The sequence below is a fragment of the Mus pahari genome, chromosome 7, assembly GCF_900095145.1.
Source record: "Mus pahari chromosome 7, PAHARI_EIJ_v1.1, whole genome shotgun sequence".
Lineage (NCBI taxonomy): Eukaryota > Metazoa > Chordata > Mammalia > Rodentia > Muridae > Mus > Mus pahari.
The window spans coordinates 103058482-103084590 of record NC_034596.1 but is presented as its reverse complement, the minus strand read 5'-3'; the positions used below and the strand labels follow the sequence as shown (position 1 = coordinate 103084590).

At 57.5% G+C, this 26109-nt stretch overlaps 2 protein-coding genes across 5 annotated transcripts in view; one reads left to right on the top strand and one right to left on the bottom strand.

The window, feature by feature from the left end:
* The window catches only part of Begain (brain enriched guanylate kinase associated), a 36704-nt gene extending 15531 nt beyond the window's left edge, over window positions 1-21173 (top strand). For 2 of the 3 annotated variants that reach the window (XM_029541172.1, XM_029541173.1), the window contains exons 2-7: window positions 455-483; window positions 14265-14426; window positions 15534-15600; window positions 16153-16260; window positions 17888-18082; window positions 18999-21173. In XM_029541172.1, the coding sequence (XP_029397032.1) occupies window positions 455-483; window positions 14265-14426; window positions 15534-15600; window positions 16153-16260; window positions 17888-18082; window positions 18999-20393 (1956 nt within the window). In that variant the 3' untranslated portion in view covers window positions 20394-21173. The remainder of the gene's footprint in view (window positions 1-454; window positions 484-14264; window positions 14427-15533; window positions 15601-16152; window positions 16261-17887; window positions 18083-18998) is intronic. The other variant, XM_021202166.2, reaches the window with a different exon arrangement.
* Window positions 21174-24824: 3651 nt separating this feature from the next.
* Window positions 24825-26109, bottom strand: part of Wdr25 (WD repeat domain 25) — a 134161-nt gene continuing 132876 nt past the window's right edge. For both annotated transcript variants that reach the window (XM_029540820.1, XM_029540819.1), the window contains exon 7: window positions 24825-26065. In XM_029540820.1, coding sequence (XP_029396680.1) covers window positions 25844-26065 — 222 coding nt within the window. In that variant the 3' untranslated portion in view covers window positions 24825-25843. The remainder of the gene's footprint in view (window positions 26066-26109) is intronic.

Genomic DNA, 26109 nt, shown 5'->3' with positions numbered 1-26109 from the left:
AGAAGCAAGAGTGCCTCGCTTCCGATGCCGTTCCCCTCGAGCTGCGTGAGCGCCGGCCGGGTGCGTGGTTCCAACACTCTCCAGCGACTCGGCGCTCCTGCGCTGCCGGGCTCGGGAGGGACCGAGGGAGGGAACGGGGCAGCAGGGGTTAACGGCGGGCCGGGGAGCGGCGGGGGCCGCAGCCGCCCGAGAGTCGACGGGCACGGCGGGGCCCCTCCACTAGCGAGGCTGCTAGCCGCCCGGGCCGCTGCACCCCGCGCCCCCGACCGGTCCTCGGCTCGGCCCGGGGGGCGTAACTCGGCGGCGGCCCGGGCGGGCTCACCTGTTACACAGCCGCGGCCCGGCGCGCCCACTGAGGCACGGGGGTACGGGTTGGGGCGTACACGGGGCTGCCCACGGAAAGGGCCAGCGGGGCGCCCTGCTGCGCGTTGACCCTCTCCTTTGCTCTCCGCAGGCCTCTGCCGCAGACATGGAGAAACTCAGGTGAGTGCCGCTGGCGGGCCGGGGGGGGGGGTGAGAGGGAGAGGGGCCAGGGGGCGCGGCGGGGCCCGGTGGGCGCGGGGTGGGCACGGGTAGCGGGCCGGAGTGCGCGGCTGGGCGCGGGGTAGCGCGCGGGGCTCGGGGCGACCACGGCAGGGGCGTCATCCCCGAGCGGTCCCCAGGGCCCTCGCGCGCTCGTCCCCTGGGACCCCGGGGCCCCAAGACCCCTGGCGTCGCGTCCCCGCCGTTGCGCCGACAGTTGTCGGGGCCGGGGTAGCGAAGTTTGCGCCGATGGCGGCGGGCGGGGATAGAGCCCGCGCTGCTTCCCAGGCCCCGCGTCTTGGAGCCATTTTGGGGGAGCCCCGCGGCCGCGGCCCGAAGCGCCCCCAAGGCCTTCCCGCGCACCCCCAAACAGAACGGGGGCCCGGGCTCGGAGGGGCCCCGGCGCGCGCGGCAAGCGAGGGACCAGCCCATTTGAATATTCGCGGCTCCGGCCGCCGTCGCCCTTACCCTCGGACAGCCCCCCCCTTCCCCCCACAGTGTTTTCCTCCCGAGCTAGGGCCCAGGCTGTGTGTGGTCACTAGGCCCGGTCCTTTGGTTCTGGGTTCGGGGCCATCGCCCCTAGCCTGGATGGTCTCCTGGTCCCCTTGTCCAAGACCAAAATTATCAATATGGAAATAACTGGGTAGCAGGCCCCCAGTCCCTGAGGGGTAGGCCTGGCTGGGCTCAGGCCTGGCCCAACGTGGGGCCTGGATCTAGGGGAGGGGCTGGGCCTTCCCAGTTGACCTTCAATACTGATGATGAGTGGTCTCAGATACCCAGGTATCTGGAGACAAGAGCAGAGATTACAGGCCTGGCACCAGCATATCCTGAGCTGGGAGGGGTCCAGTCTCTTGGGACCTCAGAACAAAACCTGATGTCAGTGGGCCAAGGCCCACCTTGCATGGTCCAGGCCCAAATGGAAGCATCTAGGCCTAGAAAGCCATAGTTCTATCTATGGTCATAGCAATGACCTCAAGCCCAAGCCCAGGTTCTCCCTAGGCCAGGCCCCCCCTGGTGCCCCTCCCTGACTGTTTTTCATCATCATCCCCACAATGAGGGAGGGGACATTATTCAACCCAACTGGGACTGGAGAAAAATTTCCAGAAAACAGATAGACTCCCTAAACTTAATTCTCTCTCTCCCTCCCTACGCTCAGCCAAGGGTCTTGGGTGTGGTATATGTGTGAAGCCTGGGGCCTGGTCAGCCTGACTGGGGACATAGGTAGGTAGATGCCCTGTCCTTCGCTGAAAGGGGAGGGCTGAGGGCAGTGGTTAGGGCCTGGGCCCTGGGACTGAATTGGATCACATGACCTTCCATATTTGGTGACATCTAGAAGAGGGGACTCAGTGTACCCCTTGGAATTGGAGTGGGCAGTGTCCCTCCCCCATCCCCCAGAATTGGGGAGGGGCCCACTCTTGTCATCTGCTGGCTCCCTAGCACCATTCTTCCCCAGCTCCCTCCAGAACATTCCTTCCCTGGTGGTATGGTCACTAAAAGCCACAGTGGGTTTCTGACTGGAGATTAGGGTTGGGCCTGAGGAAGCAAGGCTAAGGGAATCCAGTCACATGGCTTCCTCCAGGGTGTCACAGGATTTGGGGTCCTACAGATCTAGCTTTTAGACAAGTCCTCCTCTTCTAGGGTTCAGCTTCCTCAGCTGCAGAATGAATGTCCCTACCAAGGGATGTGGGGGGAGGGGGGAACAAGTGTCTAGTCTGGGGTCAGGAACACATCAGAGGCCCGGGTAGACTGTCCCCAGAGAGGACAGCAGCCCTCTAGACCCAGGCAAGAGCAAAGGTATCTGTGGCTGAGTAAAAGAGTCTTAGGTATCCAGACAGAAGGTGGTATGAGCTGAGTTCTGCCTCCTGGGGCAGAGAAGGTGGGTTCCCAATGCCCTAGCCTAGGACTTTGGAACTTGGTTGAGTTCTGGGAGGTCCAGCATTGGTCCCTCCCACTGCTCCCCCAAGCCCCTCACCCACCCACCTCAGGCTTGAGCCTGGGCTACTGTAGCTTGAAGAATGATTTTGGTAGCAGCCTTCTGTGAGCAGACTTGCAGCCGACTCTCCCCTTCCTCGCCCCTCTGCCGGACTCTCACTCCACAGCATGGTCCCTCCATGGAGCCCTCCGCAAGGACCCTGCCTTTCCCAGGGTCCTCCCTGCCCAGGAAGCCTTTTCCTATACAGCTATACAGCAAACTTTGAGGTTCTAACGACCCCCTATGCTAGGGTTTTTTACACGATCTGTGCACCAAGTCCCGTCCAGGATGCTGGGACCCAGCCCAGCCGTTCAAAGCAGGCACACAGGATAGGGAACAGTGAGGTCTGCCCAGGATGCTGCAGGCTAGGGACATTAGCTTCCTGAGATATTGGAAAAGGATTCTTAAGGATGCCTGAACTGGGACTCGGGATGACAGGTTAGGCAGGATACTCTCCAAGAGCACAAAGACCTCCGGGCTGAGAAAGCATTATGGGACAGAGGAGGAATGGGGGAGTGGAGGTCAGAGCACTGTCCCAGACACCTGGAATGAGGCTCCTCTCCTTCCCAGTGCCATATGTGGGCACCCTGAGCACAAGATTTGACTCTGACCTCTCTTCTGTTAGCCCCAGTGCCTGGCAGACACTTGCACACAGTAGGACTGCTTGGGGCCACTGGCGCATAGTGGGAGCACAACCACACTTATGGCCTAGCCTCAAGGCTGCAGCCCAACATCTCCCTCTGAGTCCCTGCTCAGGTACTCCACCTCCAGCTGTCTATGAAACTCAGATGCTACAGCACCGGGACATCCCTGCATCTCAGCTGCCTGATGTGTGGTGGCTGTGGGCCTCTCTCTGTTGCCCTGTTAGGCAACACCTCTCTCTCTTTGAGCTGCAGCTTTGCCTCTGTGCTGAGGTGCAGGGGGTACTTGGCAAGCCCAAAGATCCCCTCACTGGTGACCACGCCTTCTGCCAAAGCCAGTCCTTAAAGCAGTAGAACATGGTAGTCTCCAGAGAAGCAACACAGAGCCAGTGATCAACTGCTCGTCTAACACGCAAAGCAGGCCTGAGGACCATCTGCACACTGCCAGCCATCTTAGATCTCCAACCCCACCCCACCCCGCCCCCCAGCACAGCCCCAACCTCAGAGTCACCAGGACCCTGGCTTTTGGAGTCTATGAGGAGCTCCAAATGTGTTTCACTTGAATCCCCATCTGCCCATTGGGGCTGGTTGGCTGTGGGAGTCACCCCAGTGAATGGCCACCCCCTTGAGTCACAGGCATTCCTGAGAGATTGGGGTCATGGTAGGCAAAGCTGCTGTGGACATCCACGGACAAGTGTCCTGTGTGTGTGGCAGGGTACACATGATCACAGGCCAGAGGCACCCAACGCCACTGCCCAGGTCCTTGGCAACTTCCCCATCAGGTAGGCATGAGGGTCTCTCCTAGCTGGATTCCTGTCATTTGATGTCCATCTTGGGTGGCACCTACAGGCACTTTCCCCGCGGGATCCAGTGTGGCTGTGGATTGTGAGTATTCTTTATACAGCCAGTTCCAGCAGGTCAGCACCTTCCGCCACCGTACGCAGCTCACTGTGGTCCTTGGGTGGACAGGACATCACGGCTTTGACACTGTTGCATATCTCAAGCTGGGGAACTGGGTGGGCACTCGGGGCCTCAAGTGCCAGCGGGCACTCCACCTTTGAACAGAGCCCAGCCTACTCCTGCTTTCTGTTTGAAGTCTTTTGTGTGTTGCTAATGGATTTTCAGGAGCCCTGCATGGCCACCTTCTTCTTGAACTTGGCCCCGGTGTCCTGAAATCGGTATTTTCACAGGGACACCTGCTCATGCATTTGACCCACACTTTGAACTTCTCACCTTAATGCTGTCATAGAACCTTGTGCAGGCCAGACTCACTTCCATGCTGGGATGGGTGTGGGGGAGGGGGACACACACTCCAGGCTGGCTCCAGAGAAACAAGTGGCTGTCAGGGCCACATGTACCTTATCTGAAGCCAAGGCTGGGGATGTGACCAAGACTCCAGACCCCTGCTCCCCAGGCCCCTGGTGTAGCCCCCAGCACCCCCGCCCACCCCACCCCTAACATCTGTCCCCACTCACAGGATCCACCCTTCCCTCCCTAGAAGGTCTGGCCTTGGCACTCTGACTTGTCGCTTGGACTTTAGTTTGCTCATTGACCACAGGCTTAACACATTTATTAAGCACCACTGTTTACCAAGGATATTGTAATCAAGGAATATATAGAAGAAAACACCCTAACCAGTTAGTGCAGACAGGAACTTTCCTAAACAAGTAAAATTGACAATTACATGTGCTTTGGGGACAGAAATAGGAGGGTGACCAGCATCTGTGGGGCGGGGCAGTTTTGCAAACCTGGGAGGGTAGGCGAAGAACAAGCAGGAGAGACCTGAGCTCCAGGCAGGAGATAATGCCTGGTAAGCTCTGGAGGTGGACCAGGCGGTGGGTGCTGAGGACAGAGGGGACTCTCTGAGCCAGATCTGCTGACAAATGTGGCATGGCAGGTGCTAGGCCTGAGCTCCTGACAGGCGTGATAGGGGCAGCTGTGAGGATACTTGAGCTTTGGGGGTACACAGGCTTGGGTCTCCTTGCATGTGGGGGTGTCTCCCCACCTCGGATCCTCTGCTCTTCATTTCTTCTCCCTCCAGCCCACCCACCCACTATTCCAACTAACAGCTCCCTCAATAAATAAGGTTTTTCCAGGCTCCTGCCTCTACTTCTAAATCTGCTGCTACTAGAAGAAACCTAATTCTCACTAAGGTGTGGGTGACTACATCCTCTCTTGAATTCTTCCTTTAGGGATCAGACCATTGTAAAGAGGCCTGGCGCATGAAGTAGTTTTTCTTCTTTCTAGCTGTTTGTCCCTTCAGAGTCTCCTGTCCTTACAGCCTAGCTGGAGCCCTGCCCTGCAAAGCCTCCTTCATGGAATATGCTGTTCTATGAGAGTGGAGCCACCACGCTAGCTTGAATGCCAGGTCTCTACCTAGTGGCTGTGTGACCTTGAGTAAACCTCTGAACCTCTCTGATCCTCTGACAATGGTACTCTGATAAATGGAATACATTTGAGTGAACTTGGCTCCTGGGGCCATGTAGCCCCACCCAATGGGCAAATGACCTTATTCCCATAGTGAGGAGGAGGATGGAGGCAGGAGAGAGAGTCCGAGGTTTGTGGCAGGCTCTGCTGCAGGGTCAACCCTGGATGAGAAAACACATACAGGACTAGAGATGGATGGCCCAGCAGCTAAGAGCATTTGTTCTTGCTAAGGACCTGAGTTTGATTCCCAGCACATACACAGTCACTCAGAACTGCCCACAAGTCCAGTTCTAGGGGATCCAACACCCTCTTCTGTCCTCTAGAGCTACCAGGCACACATATCATGCACAGACATTCAAGTCAAATACTCATAAAATACTCATACACATAAAATAAATCTAAAAACTTTAAAAAGGGAAACAGACACAGGAATGGAACCTTCTGAGCTGCTCAGGGGCCATCTGCTTCATACACACCTTGCAGTGGTCCAGGTAACACACATCCCTACCCAGGGCACCAGGTGGCAAGAGGTCTCATGACCCTGGGGCAGAGATGGAGGGAGGCTCGGGGGGCATAGAGAACCTCTGGAGGGGCAGCATGGTGGTCACAAACGACCCATGGGCTTTTGTTTCAGATAGGGAAACTGAGGCACCCCAAAGATAGCTTCCTTCCTCATGGGGTGCTCCCTTCCAGACGCTGGCACTAACATAGGCTGTCAGCACCACAGCTCTGGAGACAGCCTGTGAGAGCATGCGTGCACATGTACGGAGGAACGGACCTGTGGGGGTGAGGAGGAAGGGACACCATGGAACCTGGGTGTCTGGAGGGCTCTGGGCAGGGACTGTCCACCTTGCCCAGCAGCCTATGTCCCTGACCATCCCAGACCTTGATGGCTTTATGACTACAGAGCGGAAAATGCAGGCCTCCTACAGCTGCCCCAATAGCGAATGCCCCATGGTTGTTGATAATGGGGGGAGGGGGAGCTGCAAGTTTTCCCTCGAGCCAGCTTGGTGCCCAGGTAAGTACAGCTCCCGACCTGGGGTTCTGAGGTGTGTGGCACCCAAGGTACAGGTGACAAGGTCATCTGTCCACTGTCTTCTCCTGGGAGACAGTCTGGTGGGGGTGTGGGGGGGAGTGAGGATGAGAGTGGCAAGCAGGAAAGACAGGAGCCCCAATAAAGCTGAGTACTGTGGATGCTTCTGGGGCCCATGTAGCCCCTCTGCTTAGCCTCCACTAGGCTCCTGTTTCTACTGTACCCCCCATTATGATGCCCCCGAACACAGTGCTGCCAGCTCTCCATTGCAGGGCAACCCTGGAGCTGTGCCTTCCCCTGGCTGATCCAGACCCCAGCTCCATACATCCCAGGATGGAACTCCCTCCTACCTTTGACCCCAACCCAAGCACAGCTTGGTGGCCTCCCAAACCCAACTTGCTTCAAGACTAGGTCCAGAGGCTTGGGGGGGGCGGGGTAGGGGGCAGGGTTGAGGAGCACAGGAAGAAAGGGGCCAGGACCCTTCAGACATGGGAGAGGTTCTCTGTGAAGAGATTCCCATGTGCCCTATGGATAGGTGAGACAGAAGGATGGGGACGACTGGAATTAGAAGCACTGGGGACCATGGCAGCTCGTGATATTTGCTACTGGGGATTATTGTGAGCGTGTGCACCCAGGGGAGGAGAGTGGCTGATAGGAAGCAGGCATGAGGAGCAACCTCAAAGGATGCTGGGAAAGGGTGGGTAGCCAGCCAGCCAGATGCCAGGTGAGGGACAAGAAGGGAAGCGACGGGCGTTATTCAGTGCCGCAAGCCTGACAGGGCTATGGAGACAGACAGCGGGGACAGAATACATTTCCGGCAGCGGAACGGGCAGTGCCTGGAGATCAGGGAAGGTGGTTATTGAAGTGTGAAAAGCAGCCACCCACAGGACTGCTGGAGAGAAGGATCTAGAAGGAGGGGGCTCACTGATTCAGGAAGGAAGTCTGTGATGGAACTGGCAGAGAGCAAGCAGGGCCCAGAGGGTTATCCCAGGCACATAGCACAGGTGCCAGGCAGATGTGGGTAGGTGACACATGGGGTGACATCTGTGGAGGTTCCCTTGGACAGCTTCCCGTGTTCCATGCTGTAGGTGAGTGGGAGAGGGAAGAGGTATTGGGGGGGGGGGTAGCGCAGAGACATGAGGATGATGGTGGCACTCCAGCTCAGTCCATCTTTAGGGGCTGAGTCCAGGTGGGACCCTCCTGTCCTTGGGGTGGGGGTGAGGGCATCAGAAAAGCTTGGGGGAGGAGTTTAGGAACATAGAAGGGGGCGGGCCATAGCCAGCCCTGTGGTTTTATAGCTGCCCTGGGCATCCAGCTCCACCAACCCCAAGGGCTCTCTAGGACACAGCTCCCAGCACATGGCACTCTTGGCAGGGGAGGGTGGCCGGGTAGGTCTGCAACTGCGTGATAGGATGAGGTTCTGCCACAGCTTCTGATCTGACAGAGGGTCCCTGTCAGCCTGAACTGCATAGCCATGGAAGCTGGAGATAGAGCCAGGGAGGCCTGTGACCCCTAGGGGCAACCCCCTTCCAGACAACCCCTTGCTGTGGACACAGAACCACAAGTGACAGTCCCATCCCTAGCACTTGCCAACACGGGCACGCACGTGCGCATGACCTTTCCACGGGGGCTGTTGGTTTTGTGACACCTCAGTGACTGTGGTGGCAGCACAGTGGTGAGACTTATTAGCATCTGGCCTCTACACTGAGACCAGGGGTTGGGAACAGGACAGCACAGAGCTGAGCCACCCAAGCAAGTCCTGTGACCTAGGACAGGCCTGACCTTACCCACTCCATATGTGTTTCCTCAGCTGGAAAGCGGGTGGGGTGGGGTGGGAAAGGGAGCTCAGAGGAGATGGTGGACAGGATGGCTGGAGTGTCCAGTCATCCACTGTCAGTGACTCACCAGTTCTTGAGGGAGGGGCAGCCACAGGTACGAAGGGTAGAGCCATCTAGTGGTGACCACTGGCACAACAGACTCTGAAGACCATCAGTAAAGACATAAAATGCAGCCCAGGTCAGGGACCCTGAGGAGCTAAGGGTAGGTTGCTATGGCTATCCCATGAGGTTGTGGTGTCCCAGAGCTGCCACAGGGAGGCTGAGGCAGTCAGTCCTTCGAGGTTTAGCAATGTTTCTACCTTCTGGGTATAGGGTCCCCAGGGAGCTAGCTTGAGGCTCAGGTTAGGTAATCTCCAGCGTTCTAGGTGACTTAACAACATGAATACAGCCCTGGGGTCATGCCTGACCCTGCTCCTGCACTGTCCGATTGGGTGCTGATACCTGAGATCGTCCATAGGGTTTAGTGGGCAGGTGATCAGGCAGACCCCTGCAACTATCCACACAGTAATAAGACTGATTAGAGGCTGCCAGAGGAGGTGGCATGTAGGCAAGTACCCTCCTGAAAGAATATCCCCAGCCCTGAGGAGATGGGAAAGCCATCGGGCTCCAAGGCCAACACAGGCAGAGACAGTGGTGGCCTGAGAGGTGGGGATCTGGCGTTTAGGCTGGACACGGTGGCCAGGGCAGGGTGTGGTCTGCTTAGCCATCCAATTGCCAGAAGAGCATCGAGTTAGGAGGCCGTAGGAGACTGTGGTTGGCAACGTGGCCATCCCGGGGAGCAGTTCTTGGCTTCTCCAGGGAGAGTTGACCAGCTGGACTTTCAGGTGGGGAAGAGTTAACCTGGGGCAGGCAGAGCGAGATCTTGGCAGAGGGGACATGAGAACCAAGTCACCAAGATGAGAAAGCACTCGCAGCATGTGAAGAATGACAAGCAATTTGGTGTTGTTGGAGCATGACTGCTTGGGCCATGCTAGAGAGAGGGAAGGCTGCACACAGGCTTTCTGCGGGGCCTCACGGAGCAGGGCCCGAGCAACCCCTGGCCCGCTGCTGATCCCGGAGCTAGCTTGAGGCTCAGGAGTGACCAAAGGCCCAGACCCACCCCATCACCGTGTGGATCAGAAGGCAGTCACCAGGCGTGACAGTTGGCCCAGCATGGTGAGAGAAGATCCCCAGAGGCAGGAGAGGCGTAAGATGAGCATCCCAAGAAAGAGGAGGGAAGCTAGACATCCTGGGGTGGGTGGGGGTGGAGTGGCATGGCTGTCGGGAGCAAGGACCGTGGCTGCTGAGTCTTAGAAAGGAACTCAGCAGAAAGGACAAACAGGGCTCGGGCCTGGCCCCAGCTAGCTCAGGAGATAGGGTGTCCTCAGATGGGGCTGCCTGGGCACACTGGAGCGAACACAGGCAGCCTGGGGCTCCACAGGTAGCCGTGGCTGTCTGCATCTAACGTGAGTAGTGATAGTCCCTGCTTCATTGCAGTGTGAGGAGGCTCTGGTCTACACCTGCTGTTCCTTCAGTGTCCTGAGCTTTCTCTACCCTCAGGACCTTTGCTGGTCCCAAGGGTCCCTCAGAAAGGAAGACAGACAGATGCCACCAGGTTCCATCCCTAAGAGAAAGGATTGTTTCCATGCCTAGGAGGGAGGAAATGGGTTCCTTGCATGCTGGGAGGCAGCACGTGACAGAGCCCCACCCTGTCTCTTCCTGAGAGGCACCCAGTCGTCACCAGGCATCACCTGCTCTTATACGACATCTTGGTGGCTTGGTCTCAGGGCAGGCAGCCTTGATGACCAAGCCAGGGCAGTCTCTGGCCCTGCTAGAAGTTGGTGCAACCCACAGCCAGCTCACTTCCTCCTATCGTCTCTCCTGAATGGCATATGAGAGAGGAATAGATTGGTCCACATCTCAGTCCTGAGACTTACCTGGTGATCTTGGGACTGTGGCATAATATTCCTGGAGCCTTTCCTCGGGTCTGGGAGAATGTATCAAATGCTACACTGACAGTTTCCCTGTGTTACCCCGGTCAGAACAAAAGCAGACATTCAGTGGTGCTTAATAAATGCCCTGTAAGTGACCAGAGTCAGATCACATATCCCCTCTCAGCCCAGAGACATCCAGCCCTTCCCTGAACCTCAGTTTCCCCTTAGGTCCCAGACATCATCTAGTGCTGAGATACCCAAGCTTCTGAGGGCCCTGCAGAGGGGCTGTTGACTGGAAACTTTCTGGCAAGGGGTACAAGGAAGACACTGTCGTTGGTCTTTGCCAAGCCAGGAAGGGAGACAGCCCAGCCTGCTTCAGTCTCTGCAGCCTTGGGAGTGGCTACCATGTGAAGGGCCGAGAACCCCCAGCCCCTGACCCCTGCACCTGTCAGCTCATCACTCAATGCCTGTGGGAACTTTTTTCCCAGTGACAAAATTTGATCCTAAGAAAAGTTTTTCCTCTATAGAAAAGATGAAAAACCCAGAAAAGTTTACCTTTTTTTCCCCAATTACCCAGCATTCTGATACCCAGGCGTAACAAATGAACATTTCTTTCCTTCTGTGATGGTCTGTACAGTGAGTTTTTTTAAATGGGATTTCACAGCTCTTGGCACATCTGCCTTGTCCTGAGCCCTGGTTTCTGGGCCATCCAGGAGCTTCTGTGGGTGGAGGTGACCCACCTCGGTGGCTGCTTGACCATACCTCAGCCCTTAGCATGCCTGCCATGTGTCCCCTCAAGTCCGTGTGTCAGGCCTGACCAAGAAGGTTCCAGGCGAGCCATGGCCTTGTGACAGGCACATGTGTGTGGCACTATCCTCCAGCAGGGCAGGGCCAGATCAGGGCTGAGCCTGACCTGTGTCCTCTACTATCCCCACCCACTGTCCAGCACCTGTCACCTGCAGACCCCGAAGCCTGAAGGACAGTCACGTAGCTCTCTCTATATCAGCCAACGTGGCCTCCCTTCAGAGAGGAGCTGCCTGCCCCTTTCACCTTTCATGCACATTAGGAACAGAGTCTGTCAGAAACCCAGCCCCAGTGCAGGACAGGCGATTGACAGATCTAGAACACACGGAAGGGGAGACGTCCTCCCTACAACACACCTGGGGCTACGATAGAGGGTGCAGGTCTGTGGGTAAGAAGAGAACCCCCAAATTAACCCAGCTGGTGACCAAGAAACCCTACCCCAGGGGGATGTAGTGTCACCAATGAGCTCAGAGCCTTTGGAGCCACCAGTGGGGCCATCAGAGGCACAACTGCCCCTGAACAATCCTGCCCTCTTGTCTCTTGGCCTCAGCCCCAGAGCTGTACCCCACATGTTCTGAGCAGCTCCGTCCTCTTCGCCCACAGGCTGCACAGCCCCTGGGTGCCCTTGTGCCTCAGGCGGCCCCGAGTCCTGCAGGGCCGCCTGGCCAGGTCCTTACCCTTGCTCTGGGACAGGTAACACACCTGTTGTCTCCCCTTGTACACCCCCCCACACACTCCTTGGTGCGTCTTTGTCTGTCCCAGGACTTGTGTCCCATGTCTGCGTCCAGCTCCCCAGGACAGATGGCCTCAGAAGAAGTCTCCTGGCTCACAATACCTCGTTGCTACAGCCCAGCTCCGTCGTTGGGCTCCTGTGAGTGGCCAGAGAGACCTTATAGAAGGAAAGCAGTTCCTTCAGGCCCCCCTTGAAGCATGGGATCAGGACTCTAACGCCTGCCCGAGGTCTTCTAGTTGGGTGAAGAGGACCTAGGCACAGTGCAGCCACCCTCCCCTCACCAGTATACTGACCAAAAAGAAGCCGCTGCCATCATCGCTCCTAGAGATGCTGGGGCTCTGGCTGCTCTCAGTTCCTCAACCCCCTTCCCCTGTGCATATGTTAAGGGGCTGTCTCTATGGTTCCCCTTCACAATTTGATGGCCTGTAACCTGTAAACTGAAATAAACCTCACTCCCCCCTGAAAAGAAAGAGGAGGCTATGTCTGAGTACCAGGAAGCCTCGCCCCAGCCGCTACACCTATCCAGCCATATCCCTGCCCCTTAGGCACATAGGAGCCTACAACTCAAGCTTCGTCTCCCAGTGGCCTTGCAGCCCCACTCCCACAGGAACACCGCCCACACCATCCCATTGTGTCAGGTCTTGTATCCAGCGCAGGTACCAGGGACAGCCGTGCTCCCTGTATATGGAAAGGCCATTCTGCTTTACAGGAGACTGAGGCCCTGGGAGAGATCCAGTTAGTCCGTGGGAGAACAGGACATTGGCTGGAGATGATGGCAGTACCCCAGTAACCACCAGGGCCCTCCCTGTCTAGGAGCTTCTGACCCCAGGGTACACCCAGATGTGAGGGGGGGACAAGGAGGAGTTGCCATGGCTCTCTCCAGGTTTCAGGGTGAAGAGGGCAGGCTGGAAGTAGGGGGATACGAACTGGTGGGTGGAGCCCAAGAAGATGCTGAGTGCAGTGGCCAGACAAAAGTCTACGGGTAGGAAGGTGCTAAATGCAAGGGAGACGCCGCCACGGGAACGCCACCAGCGGTGACTGAGGACGCATGTCTGGGTCAGGGGCCTGGGTGATGTAACCGCTGGAGCAAGCGGGCTGGCAACCTAGCAGCTGGGGGGGTACCTACCCTGGAGGGGTAGGAGGCTACGGTGGCTGGGAGATTGAGGGCATCAGGGGCAGGAAGGGCTGTTGGACCAGTGAGTCATCCCGTGTCTAGAAGAACACTCGATGCCCAGGGTAAACTAAGGTTCTGTGGAGCACTGCTTCCTGGGAGGTCCCAGATCGGCACCATGGAGTCTGTTCCTGTTGGTTGGTTCTCAGAGCAGGGGAGAGGAGGGATGGGGGTGACTTTGGCTCAACCTTAACAGAGTGGGCAGAATCTGAACTGAGAAAAGACAGGTGGCTGTAGGCAGGTGCTGCAGGCTGCCTCACAGGCCCTAGAAAGGGTCAAGGTGGAAGGCCTAACATGCCACAGGGATAGCTCTGAAGAGCCTGGCCTGGAGGCTGGCAGAGCGTGAAGAGTCAGGCTGAGGGGGCCACTCAGCAGATGGACAGTGTGCTCGCCTGTTCCCAAGGGCACAGTCAGGAGCCTCTGCAAGGGACCCCCCCAACCTCGGGGGATGAAGTGGGTCCTCCAGGAAGCTTGCCACACCACAGAGGAGGGAAGGCCTGAGTAGTGCCTGCCTGGAGTGGGTGGGTGCATCCGGGCGGGCTGCCTGGAGGAGAGCAACTTAGAGCCAGCTGGGCAGGGTGGCAGAACACCTGGCAGCTGAGTCTGTGTGGGCAGCAGTGCCTCGCCTCTGGGTTTCCTTTGGATTCTCTTTGGGGACTGAGTCTCAGGAGGACCCGCCTCCTTCCCTTAGGCCTGGGCAGGAATCCAGGAATGCATGAGACAGTGGCTGGGAGCATGCCCACAGCACGTGGCATGCAGCTTACTCACAGGATTGAGGACACCTCTGATGGGAACGCCTGCCCACCCTCCACACTCCTCACGGGATTTTGAGTCAGGGAAGTCCCCACAGCATATCTGGGCAGAGTTGTGGCTTCCAGCGCCTGCCATCCCCTACCCCCAGGTTTCCGACATGACTCCTGAACTTCCCTCCTGCCCCTTGACTTACAGCAAGTCTCCTGGAAGTTACCACCCTCTTCGGTGTTGGGGCTCCCGGGGGGCAGCACAGAGTTCTGATCCCCGAGGGGACACAGTGCTAGCACAGCCCCCATGGAGGGTACTGGGGGTGGGGGAGTATGGCTGAGTGCACACGCGCATGTCCTAGTAGGGTTGAGTGCACAGTACATGCCCGCGGCATGCCTGGCTGGCCAGTGTGGCCTCAGTTATCCCATGTTCAGTGCCACAGACTGGCCAGCTGCCTGGTTTCTTGCAGTGCCCTCCAGGAACAGAAGGGCGAGCTGCGCAAGCGGCTGTCCTACACCACGCATAAGCTGGAGAAGTTGGAGACGGAGTTTGACTCCACGCGCCACTACCTGGAGATTGAGCTGAGGCGTGCCCAGGAGGAGCTGGACAAGGTGACAGAAAAACTGCGCAGGTGAGGATGGGGCTGTGATGGGGGGGGGGTGGATCACTCCAGTCCCACCTCTGGGGGACGTTTAGCCAGGAGCAGAGCAGCCCACCTAGACCTTGAACCTGGGACCACTGATTCTAGTGGCTGGCTCCTCCAGCACCTCTTCCAGACCTGGCTCCCCAGCCCCTCATGCATGTTCTGCTCTGGCTTTGGACAAGCTAGCAGCGACACAGAAGGGTCCGCTTCCAGCCCCTACCCCACCCCCACCCCCATTGGCCACTAATCTCCTGAGAGGAAACTGACCTTAGGAGCTGCATCCTTGCTTGGCTTGGGGACTCGGGATGCATTGAGAGGAGGGTGATTCTTAACATGTTTTCCTTCTGTGCGTTTGTTTTTCTAAGCGCTATTGTAGGCATCCCCAACTTAGAAACACAAAGGCGACACAGACTGCTAGAGGTTGGATTTGGTTTGAATATTTAGAGTAGCAGCTGGCGCTGTCCTGAGGGCATTTTGTCCCTCGTCAAATGGCCCCATTCTTCTGGGCTTCTGAATGTCACCGTCAGGCTGTGCACAAGCCAAGCTTAGGCAGTGCAGCCAGACCTTGAAGTTCCAGCTCTGCCTCTTAACTGTATTAAGCATCTTTTCTGTGTCCCTTTCCCATTGGCAAGACAGAAATCATACTGCAAAGGTTGTCTAGAGGACACGAGGGCCACCATACCCAGTCCCCCAACCACTAGCAATGGCCATTCAAAGCTCATCACTCCATCTCTACCTACTTTCCCAAGTGGAACCACACTTACTCAGTGGCACTCACCCCGGGGCCACGCATCCGCGTGTCTCCTCCGCGTGTGCAGCTGACCCGTAAACCACCCTGCCGGCATCCGAGACTTATGGATATGCCTTCCCGTGTTCTCTCCGAGGAGCCTTATTGTGGGTAGGCAGAACAATGGGGCTTCAGCCGTGGCCTAGGAGATCTGAAGCGCAGACACTGAATCAGGTGCAGTTGGTCGGATGAGCTTCGGTGCCTGGCAGCCAATGCAAGGAAGGGCATGGCGACAGTGAGGTCGCCAGGGTTGCAGGAAGGTCAGGCCTTGCAAGTCATGCCCCTGACCCTGCTGCTTCCTGCTGTAGAATTCAGAGCAACTACATGGCGCTGCAGAGGATCAACCAAGAGCTGGAGGACAAGCTGTACCGCATGGTAAGCTCCAGCACTTCCTCTCACTGAGTGGCCCCTTGAGGCTTGCGCCCTGAGTGGGAGGTGCCCTCAGGATAACAATGAGGTTGGGTCCAGGGCAGCTGAGCCTGTGCAGGCAGCTCAGAGAATAGCCACGGGGTTCTGACACTTCCCCTATATTAGGATGAGGAGGTTCCCGTTTGGTCTTGTCTGGTATCGGGTGTTCAGTGCCTGCCTGTCTTCAAACAGACACCCAAAGGTGCAGGACAGGTGGGGGCCATGGTGCGCATCGTTCTCCCAACTCACTGAGCGAGATGGGCAAGGCAAGCCACAAACAAACACACACACACACACACACACACACACACCACCTCAGAAACAGGACGGCTCTTGACCTAGGCTGGGCCAGCTGGTCAGTGGTGGGATGGGATTAAACCTGGGTCAGTCTGGGGTCTGAGCCCTTGCACCATTAGCCTTCTGGGCGCCTTGTTGTCAACAGCTGTTGGCTCACAAAAGCCCTGACCCAACAGCTGGGATATGGCACTAACCACAGACCCCTCGTTCCCCACTGCCCAGGGCCAGCACTATGAGGAAGAGAAGCGTGCCATGAGCCACGAGATTGTCGCCCTCAACAGCCACCTGCTGGAGGCTAAGGTGACCATTGACAAGCTGTCAGAGGACAACGTGAGTGCTGTGGACATTTGGCACCTGGAGGGACGTGACAGGTGTTTTCTGGGGGCTTCCCAGGGGAAGCCGTGGCAGGCAGGGTCTTTCCGATTCCAAGGGACTCCAGCCTGACTCCAGAGAAGGGTGTGGGCAGGGCAAGAGGACTTGGAACAGTGTTCAGGATAACTGGGAAAGGGCAGACCTCTGATGGAAGGACCAAAGATGGGACTCAGGAGGCCTCTGTCCCACACATGATCCCAGACCACTCAGGACTTGTAACTTCAGCCAGCCCCAGTATCACACAACAGCCGGGTAGATATCCAAAGGCCCCGTGAGATGGCTAGCCACCCTGCCACTGTCCCCTGTGGGCTGACTGTGGACACACTAATTAGCCTCTGTTCCTTACTGCAAGATCTTATGAGGTTCTGAGATTACAGTCTGGCCAACACAGTCTGAGGAGAAAAAAAAAAAAAAAAAAAAAAAACACAGCTGCCCTTTTGAACTCTAAGTCCATATAGGGAAAGTACAGAGTTAATTGGACAGCCAACACTCTGGGGGTGTGCCAGAAGTGCCAAGTGCCCAAGCGTGCCAGCTGTGGTTTCTGTTAGTCTCACCAGTGTATTGCTTAGGATTTGGAGACTTGGCACTCAGAGGCCTGGTGGCCTGGGTCCTTCCTGGGGCAGGGAGGTCCCAAGCAGAAGACAATGCAAGCAAGGAGGGAGCCTAATTCCTGTGTGTAGTGACTGTCCAAGGTCCCCTGCTTCTCCAGGTGGCATGTCCTACTCATCGTGGCTGACCTGGGCTGGCTGGCTGTTCAGTGCCTGCAGCCTTCTGGTTCCCATGACAGCTGCTGTGGGATCTTAGGGGGCTGACTTGTAACTCCATTCCTAGGAAGTTCAGGGAGGAGTTGAGAGGGTCTGGAAGACCCAGTTTCCCTCCCTCACACAGGCCTGGTGTGAAGGTAGGCCGGGAGAGGGCAGCTCGGGACACTGGTCCTGGCTAAGTGGAGCTGAGGCAGTAGTCCTTGGCTCTTTGGACAATGCAGGTGCATGCTGGGCCAGCTGTAGTTTATGGAGAGCAGCAAGGAACAGTCCAACACAGGCACATGCAACAGAGATTTACTTCCAAAGGGGAAACACCCCTCATTCCTACTGTTTGCATCTGTTTTCAGCTCACGAGGCTGAGCAGGGTCCCACTTGCACATTGGGTCACATACCTGCCCTGACCCCAGCATGACTTGGCAAAGCAGCCCCGAGGCCAGTCAACGCCACAAGCAGGAGACTAAGATGGGTGGGGGCTGGGGGTCATCCCTGTCCCTGACTTGTGCCCAGAACTCCAACCGAGTCATCTTTGGATTCTAGGAACTACAGGAATAGGAACCCCAGACCTGGTAGACCAACCTGCTAACTTCTGGGAGCTCAGAGCTGATGGGGGGCCCACCTGTTGCTGCCTCAGCCTGTGGAGGGCCTGGTGTTGACAGGGCACCCTCCACACACCAGCAGGTCAAAGCAGTGACAGTGTGGAGCCCAGGCAGGGATCAGCTAGGACCAGCTACCCTGCCTGTTCTGTTCTCCATTCCCATTGCCCTGCTGACTCTGGGCACCGGCCAGGGCAGCCACGCCAAACACCGTCTCTTGTCTTCCAGGAGCTCTATAGGAAGGACTGCAATCTAGCGGCCCAGCTGCTGCAGTGCAGCCAGACCTACGGCAGGGTCCATAAGGTGTCCGAGGTAACGTGGCCCCGCCCCACAGCCAGGCCCGCCCCGTCCCAGGACCACCCGGTTCCTTTGGGGCCACCCCACCCCGAAGCCTCTCCCCACCCTCCAGGAAGAAGCTACCCGGTGAGCCTGAACCCTCGTCCCTCGTGCACCTGGGTCCCGGCTTCCTGATGGTGAAAGGAGCCCCCATTCCACACTTCCCAGACCCACCCTTGGGCTACACACACACCTGTTTCATTTGAGGGCTACCCCTTGTGTGCACCCCACCAAGCCACCATGGGGCCTGGTCACAATTAGAGTCAAGAAACAGACATGAAGGACGCGCCTTATGGGAGGCACAGAACGAGCTACAGCAGAGCCCAAGTCCAGGTTGCCTGGTACCCAACTAAACTAGGCAGAGCCCACCCTCCCCGTCTGTGACCGTTCTGGCCAGACTCTCTCCCACCACACATGCACAAGGAATCTCCTACCTAGACCACTTTCCATGACCCCTTTCCCTAGGCCAGGCCAAACCTACGGCACTCACAAAATAGATCAAACAGTAGCGGGACACCCCCTACCTGCCACAGGCACTCCGCGGAGACCCTTGGCCTAGCACTGGCCGCTCAATCTTTGTTGCATCTGTTTTCTGAGTCTGTCTTGTTCACCAATGCATGGGGGGAGGGGGTCCCACACTGTCATCTGACAAAAACAAGTCACCCCCTCTCTAGGCAGAACCCAGAAAGGGTGCTGGTCTGGAGCCTTAGACCTAGCTGGTTCCAGCTTCTCTAGACTGACCACCTCTGTTGGGTCCCCTGGAGTAGGGCGGGTGGGTCGAGGTGATGGGGAACCCCAGGTGCTGAGGGCATCTTCGACCTTGGGGGTTAAGTGTGTTCCCGCTGGTGTGAGGTGAGACACCTAGGGAGGCCTGTTGTCTGTCTGTCTGTCCGTCCGTCCGTCTCTGTCGGCGATGCTGGTGTGGCCCTGGCCTCGGGGTCAGGGCTGGGCCCCTTTGCTATGACCTGTCCCCATTCTCCTCTCCTCCTCACGCCCGTTCCAGCTGCCCTCGGACTTCCAGCAGCGTGTGAGCCTGCATATGGAGAAGCATGGCTGCAGCCTGCCATCCGCACTGTGCCATCCGGCCTACGCCGACAGCGTGCCCACCTGCGTCATCGCCAAGGTGCTGGAGAAGCCGGAGCCGGGCAGCCTGTCCTCGCGCATGTCGGATGCCTCGGCCTGCGACCTGGGCTACCGCGACGGAGTGGAGAAGTCGGGCCCGCGGCCCCCGTACAAGGGAGACATCTACTGCAGCGACCCGGCTCTCTACTGCCCCGACGAGCGGGAGCACGCCCGGCGACCCAGCGTGGACACGCCGGTGACCGACGTGGGCTTCCTGCGGGCGCAGAATTCCACCGACAGCGCGGCGGAGGAGGAGGAAGAGGCCGAGGCGGCGGCCTTCCCGGAGGCCTACCGTCGGGAGGCCTACCAGGGCTACGCGGCCTCGCTGCCCACCTCCAGCTCCTACTCCAGCTTCAGCGCCACGTCCGAGGAGAAGGAGCACGCGCAGGCCGGCACGCTGACCGCCTCGCAGCAGGCCATCTACCTGAGCAGCCGCGACGAGTTCTTCAACCGCAAGCCCTCCGCCACCTACGGGAGCGGCCCTCGCTTCGCCAAGGCCGCGGCCACCCTGGGCTCCCCGCTGGAGGCCCAGGTCGCCCCGGGCTTCGCTCGGACTGTGTCTCCGTACCCGGCCGAGCCCTACCGCTACCCGGCCTCCCCCGGCCCCCAGCAGGCTCTCATGCCCCCAAACCTGTGGAGCCTGCGGGCCAAGCCGAGCGGGAACCGGCTTGCCGGGGAGGACATTCGAGGCCAGTGGCGGCCCGTGAGCGTGGAGGATGTGGGCGCCTACTCCTACCAGGCCGGCGCCGCTGCCGGCCGCGCCGCCTCGCCCTGCAACTACTCGGAACGTTACTACGGCGGCGGCGGCGGCGGCGGCGGCGGCAGCAGTGGTGGTGGCGGTGGTGCCGCTGGCGGTGGCAGCCCCGGCGACAAGGCCGAAGGCCGTGCCAGCCCTCTCTATGCCACCTACAAGGCCGATAGTTTCTCGGAGGGCGATGACCTGTCTCAGGGTCATCTGGCCGAGCCCTGCTTCCTCCGAGCAGGAGCCGATCTGAGCCTCAGCCCCAGTCGTTCGGCTGATGCGCTCGCTGGCTACGCAGCCAGCGACGGGGATGGAGATAGGCTCAGGGTGCAGCTGTGTGGGGCTGGCAGTAGCCCGGAGCCCGAGCATGGCTCCCGCGAGTCCCTGGAGCCTAGCTCCATGGAGGCCTCTCCTGAAATGCACCCTCCCACCCGCCTCAGCCCCCAGCAGGCCTTCCCAAGGACTGGAGGCTCTGGGCTGAGCCGCAAGGACAGTCTCACTAAAGCCCAGCTCTACGGTACCCTGCTCAACTGACTGCCATCAGCAGAATGCAGTCAGGAGCTCCCTACCACCCTTCCCCATATAGGGTGTAGCTAACCCCACCCCCGTCCCGGAAGTCCAGTTCCAGTTCCTCCTGACCCTTCTACTACCACCCCAGTAGAACCTGAAGAGACCCCCCTCTGGCGCGTCGTCTTGTCCACCCCGGCCTCTGCTACAAACCCCCCAGCCTCTGCTACAAACCCCGAATATTTCTGCTCTGCAGCCTTCCCTGAAGTGAGCATCCCCTGGTTTGTAAGTGGAAGCTATTTTTTTTAGGGAAAGAGAGTGTTTCTTCGCGCACGTGCCACTAGATTCTGGATGGCAGCCTTGGCGAACCCCACATAAAGGTCCTTCATTTCCAGCGAGGGTGCATGGGGCCTGACCTAGGGAAGGGGAGGCTGGGGCCCTCGAGGGACCAGTCTCCACAAGAGGGGAGAAGCCAGAAACAAGGGAACAAGTGGGAAGTTCTGTACACTGAGGAGGGGAACCAAAGCCACTTCGGGCGCAGAAAATGTCGTATGCTCTCGTCTCACAGTGCAGCCAGCACTCCGCCCTGATCCACCCTGAGCTCTTCCATGGCCCGGCCTGTGGGCCCAAGAGAGGCCAGGGACACCCCCAGAACAGCCGGTGCTCGTTCCTCCCCTTCCCCTCCCAACACCACCTGACTCTACCTCAGACATGAGGCTCCTCCCACCCCTATGAACCTGTCTTCTGTGATGCATGCCAGTCTGTTAGTACTGTATCTCGAACTCCTTAATAAAGGACAGCAGTGGAAAGAGCCCAGGTTTGCATTGTTTCTTTCCGTGCATCATTAACCAGTTCTGGAAGCAGGGACCTGGTGTCCCTCACTGGTCCCTGTTGGCAGAGCCACCAACTCTGTCCTCTGATGGCACTGCTGTGTGACTACTTGTGACTCATCCTGCAGGGGTCTACACAGCTTGCCTTCCGGTTCATGCAAGCCTGTGTCTGCTTTACGCCAGACACAGATGCGGGCCTATGCCTTTGCTTCCTGCTCATGTCACCCTGTTTATCTGTGTGCCTGGCTATCTGATACATGGCCATTCAAACCCTGAAAAGGAATTGTGGGGTTTTCAACAAGGCCTAGGATGGTGGCTCCTCCCTGCAGAAGGGTTCTCCATCTGCTTCCTGTGGACACCCAGGGGCCTTTCCTGTGGAGAACTACCTCATCCCAGCTCCGTGCACTGCAGCTCTGCCTTGGCCTTCAAAGCTAGCAGCCACCAGAGCACTGGGGTGCTGCTCAGCAGAACCCCCTGGCCGTGCATCACTCTCCCCAAAACACTTCTAGAGTAAGCTCTGGGATGTGGTCTCACAATTTCCTTTTGTCCTCTTGTGTTAGAGCCAACCATCCAGCCCTATGCTGGCCCTGCCCCCCAAGAAGCTGGGAGACAGGGAGACAGATGTAGTGCTAGGCTCAGAGCTTTAAGGATAAAGGGCCTCATAGACTCCAAATCGGGGAGAGTTCTCACTGTCCTAGAGGAGATAGGAGATTGGGTCAGGAGAGGCTCATACTAACCATTGAGGGATGAACAGGAGTTCACCAGGGAACTCCAGCAAAGGCCCAGGTAGATGACAGTAGGACATTCTAAAACAGTCAGTGCTCTCTGGTGCCTCTCTGACAGAGAGCCTTGGGGCCACTAGTTTCCAATGTTCTGTGCCCATACCTGTTGTCGTAGGGGACAGTAGCTCCTGCCAGTCCCATATACCCAGATTACCAGGTGAAGCCTGGTAGGGGACCTCATCCACAGACCACCCTCTCAGGAGTCCACTCAGACCCTGCCTAGTCTACAACAATGCCCATCCGCATACTCAACCCTTGCAAACAATCCATGCCCCGCCCTGAGCCCCCAATGGGAAGTGCATGGCCACACTCCCCCTGGTTGGCTATCACCGGAGGCAGGGCTAATTTTCCCCTCTTTCTTCTATCCAGAGGACACCAGCCCTTCCCTGGGCCTTCTACACAGTTGGCACCCTCCAGCTGGGTTGGTGGAGTATGGAGACCCATTTGGGAGGCAGTAAAAGGAATCAGGACAGGTGGTCCTAACATGCCTCTGTGCCCTTTGAGAAGGAGCCTCCACAGTAGGACACAGAGGGCCATGGCCACTCTGCAGGGGTCAGAGGGTGCACGTTAGTACAACTCAGATGAAAGTCACAACGTGCCTCGGTGAACAAGGCAGGAGTGGGTCCAACCTGTGCAGGCATCTCTAGACAAGGCAGCTCTGCTCCCAGGATCCCTCTGCTCTGATGCTGCAGATTGCAGATGTGAAAGTGGGATGGGGTGAGTTGGGCCGGGGAGGGTGGGTGGAGGGAGAACCCACACTCCAGGTTCATCTTTCTCCGTGCTTTCCAAATTTAGCTTGCCTATTTTTAAATTGCAAATGGTGAACTCGCGACACCTCAGGCAGGATCAAAGTCAATCTTTCTGAATGTTCTTTGGAAGAGGCATTTGAAGAAGCAGGGAAGCATGGGACACACCTGTCCTCCTGCCCAGGAAGCCAGCTGGGGGCAAATACAGGGGCGCAGTGCACCAACCCCTACAGGAAGAAACCAGACCCTAGAGATGGCACCAGGAAGCAACCAGAATGGGACCACTAGAAAGCCATGACTGTTCCCCTGGACCTGAGTCAGCATAGAAGATTCAGATGGTGTCTGTCTATTCGGGTAGCACCATCCAGGAGACAGTCTGAAGAGCTCTTTCCCTACCCTCACTGTCCCAACAGGCCCACTGTGTAGATGAGAAAGCAAAGGCTTTCTCACTCGAGAAGCCAATCCTATACCATCAGGAGGTAGGCCCAGAGTCTAATCATAATCAGGGCTCCATGGTCCTGTTATCCCAGGGACAATGGCAGGAGAGGGCTGGGTGCTGAGGTAGACAGGGAACCCCTCTATAGCCACCTGCTAGCCCTCCTGGAAAAGCCTGGTGACCAGAGCCAACCACCGCAAGGGGACAGAAGATATCCTGGGGAAGGTAGAAACCCTGGATGGCAGCCGCAGGGGGTGGGGGGAGGGACAGCCAGTGGGAGAGGCTGGAGAAGGCTGGTCCCCCTGCTTCAGTCTTCTTCTCGCTCATTCAGGCCTGCACTCGGGGAGACACTCATGAAGATGCTACGAGGGGCCCTGAGTTAAAGAGGATCACATCAGTTCTCTGGTTCACGGTGAGAGCTACTGATCACAGCTCTCCATCTTCCTGGGCAAGGAGTCCTAGTCTAGTATGAGGCAGACGGCAGCCACTCTGAAGCTCTCCATGAGGCTTTTCAAGTGGGAAGGAAGGAGGCAGCTCCTGCCAGCAGCCTCTACCAAGATAAAAATCTGGCCCATGCTAAGACCCTGAAAGCAAGAGCCAGAAGTAGGAGAGGGTCCCACCAGCCCACGGCCCACCACAGCAAAGCCTAGAGCGACCCTGGCCAGGTGCCCAGCCTGAACAGGCTCAGTGTCACAAGGTAGCCACACAGATCCAACTAACCCGAGCACCCACTGAACACGGGCCCCATGCTGCTGTTCAGGGGATTTGGGGGGAGGGGAGGGGGCTGAGACCCTGAGGAAACCACACAGCTTGCCTAAGGCCATGTGATACTTCAGGCAGACTTCAAATCTGTGCCTGAGTGGGCCCTAGCAGAAGTCATTTGTTGGACATTTGTGTGCCAGGGACATGGCAGGACACAAAGCCCTGCCCAGGGAGCTTGCTGAGGGTCACACGGGACAGCACAGGGTGGGATGCGCTGCTTGAGGAAGTAGGAGTTACACCCCTGTGGCTCCCTGAATGAGCATCTCCCTGAATGCTTATGGGGAAGAGACAGTAGCTTTTCCCCAGGGTGATAGGTATATTGACCCGGAGGCACCCGAGCACAGAGGAGGCAGCCATCAGCCGGGGAGGAGGGGACCTGGGCCGGCCTATTGTGGCAGCAAGGACACAGGAGCTGTAGGACAAGGCCCAGCCCAAGGTCCTGACCTGCTTTCCCCAGATGGTGGTACCCCTCAGTGCCTTGGACACTAAAATCAATGTCCTAACACAGTATCCTTGGGCCACTTCTGGGCTAAGACTCAGTATGACCAACACTCTTCCAGCTCCCTTCCCTGAATCTGACTTCACAGATGAGGAACCGGGGCAGGGAGGGAAGGGAACTAGATCACAGAACAGGGTAAGGGGTGGAGCCACACGCCACTCTGCCACATCCCAGACCTCCTTCCCTCCTGCCCTCCTCCTCCCATTCTCCCCTCCCTCCCTCTTTCAAGTGCCATGATACCCACCCCAACCTGTGAGTGAGTCCCTGGGCCATCGGGCAGTCCTAATTACAATTCTGATAGTGTTTGAGACTCATAGGCCTGCTCCAGGCCCCTAGAGAGCTAGGCTTCCTGTCTTCGTCCCTGTTCTATTGCTGTGAAGAAACACCATGACCACGGCAATTCTTATTTTAAAAAGCATTTAATTGGGGCTGGTTTACAGTTTCAGAGGTTCATCATTCAGATTATCATCATGGTGGGAAGCATGGCAGAGTGCGGACATGGCGCTGGAGCAGCAGCTAAGAGTTCTACATCCTCATCTGAAGGTGGAGAGAGATCCACTGGACCTGGTGTGAGCTTTTGAAACCTCAAAGGCCACCCCCAGTGACACACTTCCTCCCACAAGGCCATGCCTCCTAATCCTCATCATCCTTTCCAACAGTTCCACTCGCTCCGTGCTCCCACAAGGAACAACCACACTTCCTTCTATGTGCTTCCCAGTCCCTGCTTCTCCTCACACTCCTTCAGGACAGATGCATAGCTTTGGCCATCACAGACCATCCACCTGGCAGTGGGCAAGCAGTAGGGTAGAGGACCAGAGATGGGTGGGAAGAAACATAGTTGTTGGTGTTTAATAGTGGGTGAGGGAGGGCAGCGCTGTGGTGCACTGAGTTCCTGGGCAGACACAAGCCCCAGAGCCTCATTGTCCAAAGGATAGGCTCTTAGGACCAGCAGGTGACAGTCCCACCTCAAGCTCCACAACCTGCAGTAAGAAGGCAGGAAGACACTGCTAACACGTGTTCACTGCCAAAATCACATTAAGAAAAACCATACCAGGTGTGCTGGCACACACCTTTCATCTCAGCACTCAGGAGGCAGAGGCAGGTGGGTCCCTGAGTTCAAGGCCAGCCTGAGTTCCAGGACCACCAGGGCTACACAGAGAAACCCTGTCTTGAAAAACCAGAAACCAACCAACCAACCAAACAAACAAACAAAAAAACCAATCAATCAACCAAACCATACAAAGCGCACACTTCCTGATTGAGTGTCACCCACCAGTCACTTGGCAAATGCCTTTACTAACACACACTTGCACTGAGATGGCTTCTCACCCCCATTTTAGAGCCGAGTCACTGAAGCTCAGCAGCTCTCCAGAGCAGCCTAACCTCTAGCTGCCTACCCAGCAGCGGGGTCTCAGTTGCCAGTTAGTGCCAGATCTTGATGTCTCCTCCCCAGGAGCAGGTCCCAAGGACGGAAGGCAGCACAGGATGGTAGGTGGTGCCAAGGCAGGCCTGCGTGTGCCCTTGTAGTGTGCATGCCCGGCTGGCCGTGCGGAAACTGAACATCAAAACCCGGCCATCAGCGCTGCCTGTCACCAGCAGGTCACCACATGGGGAACACTCACAGCCCACCGCATAGCCTTCCACCTGTGAAGAAAGACAGACAGAGCAGGCTACCTGTGAGGGACAGC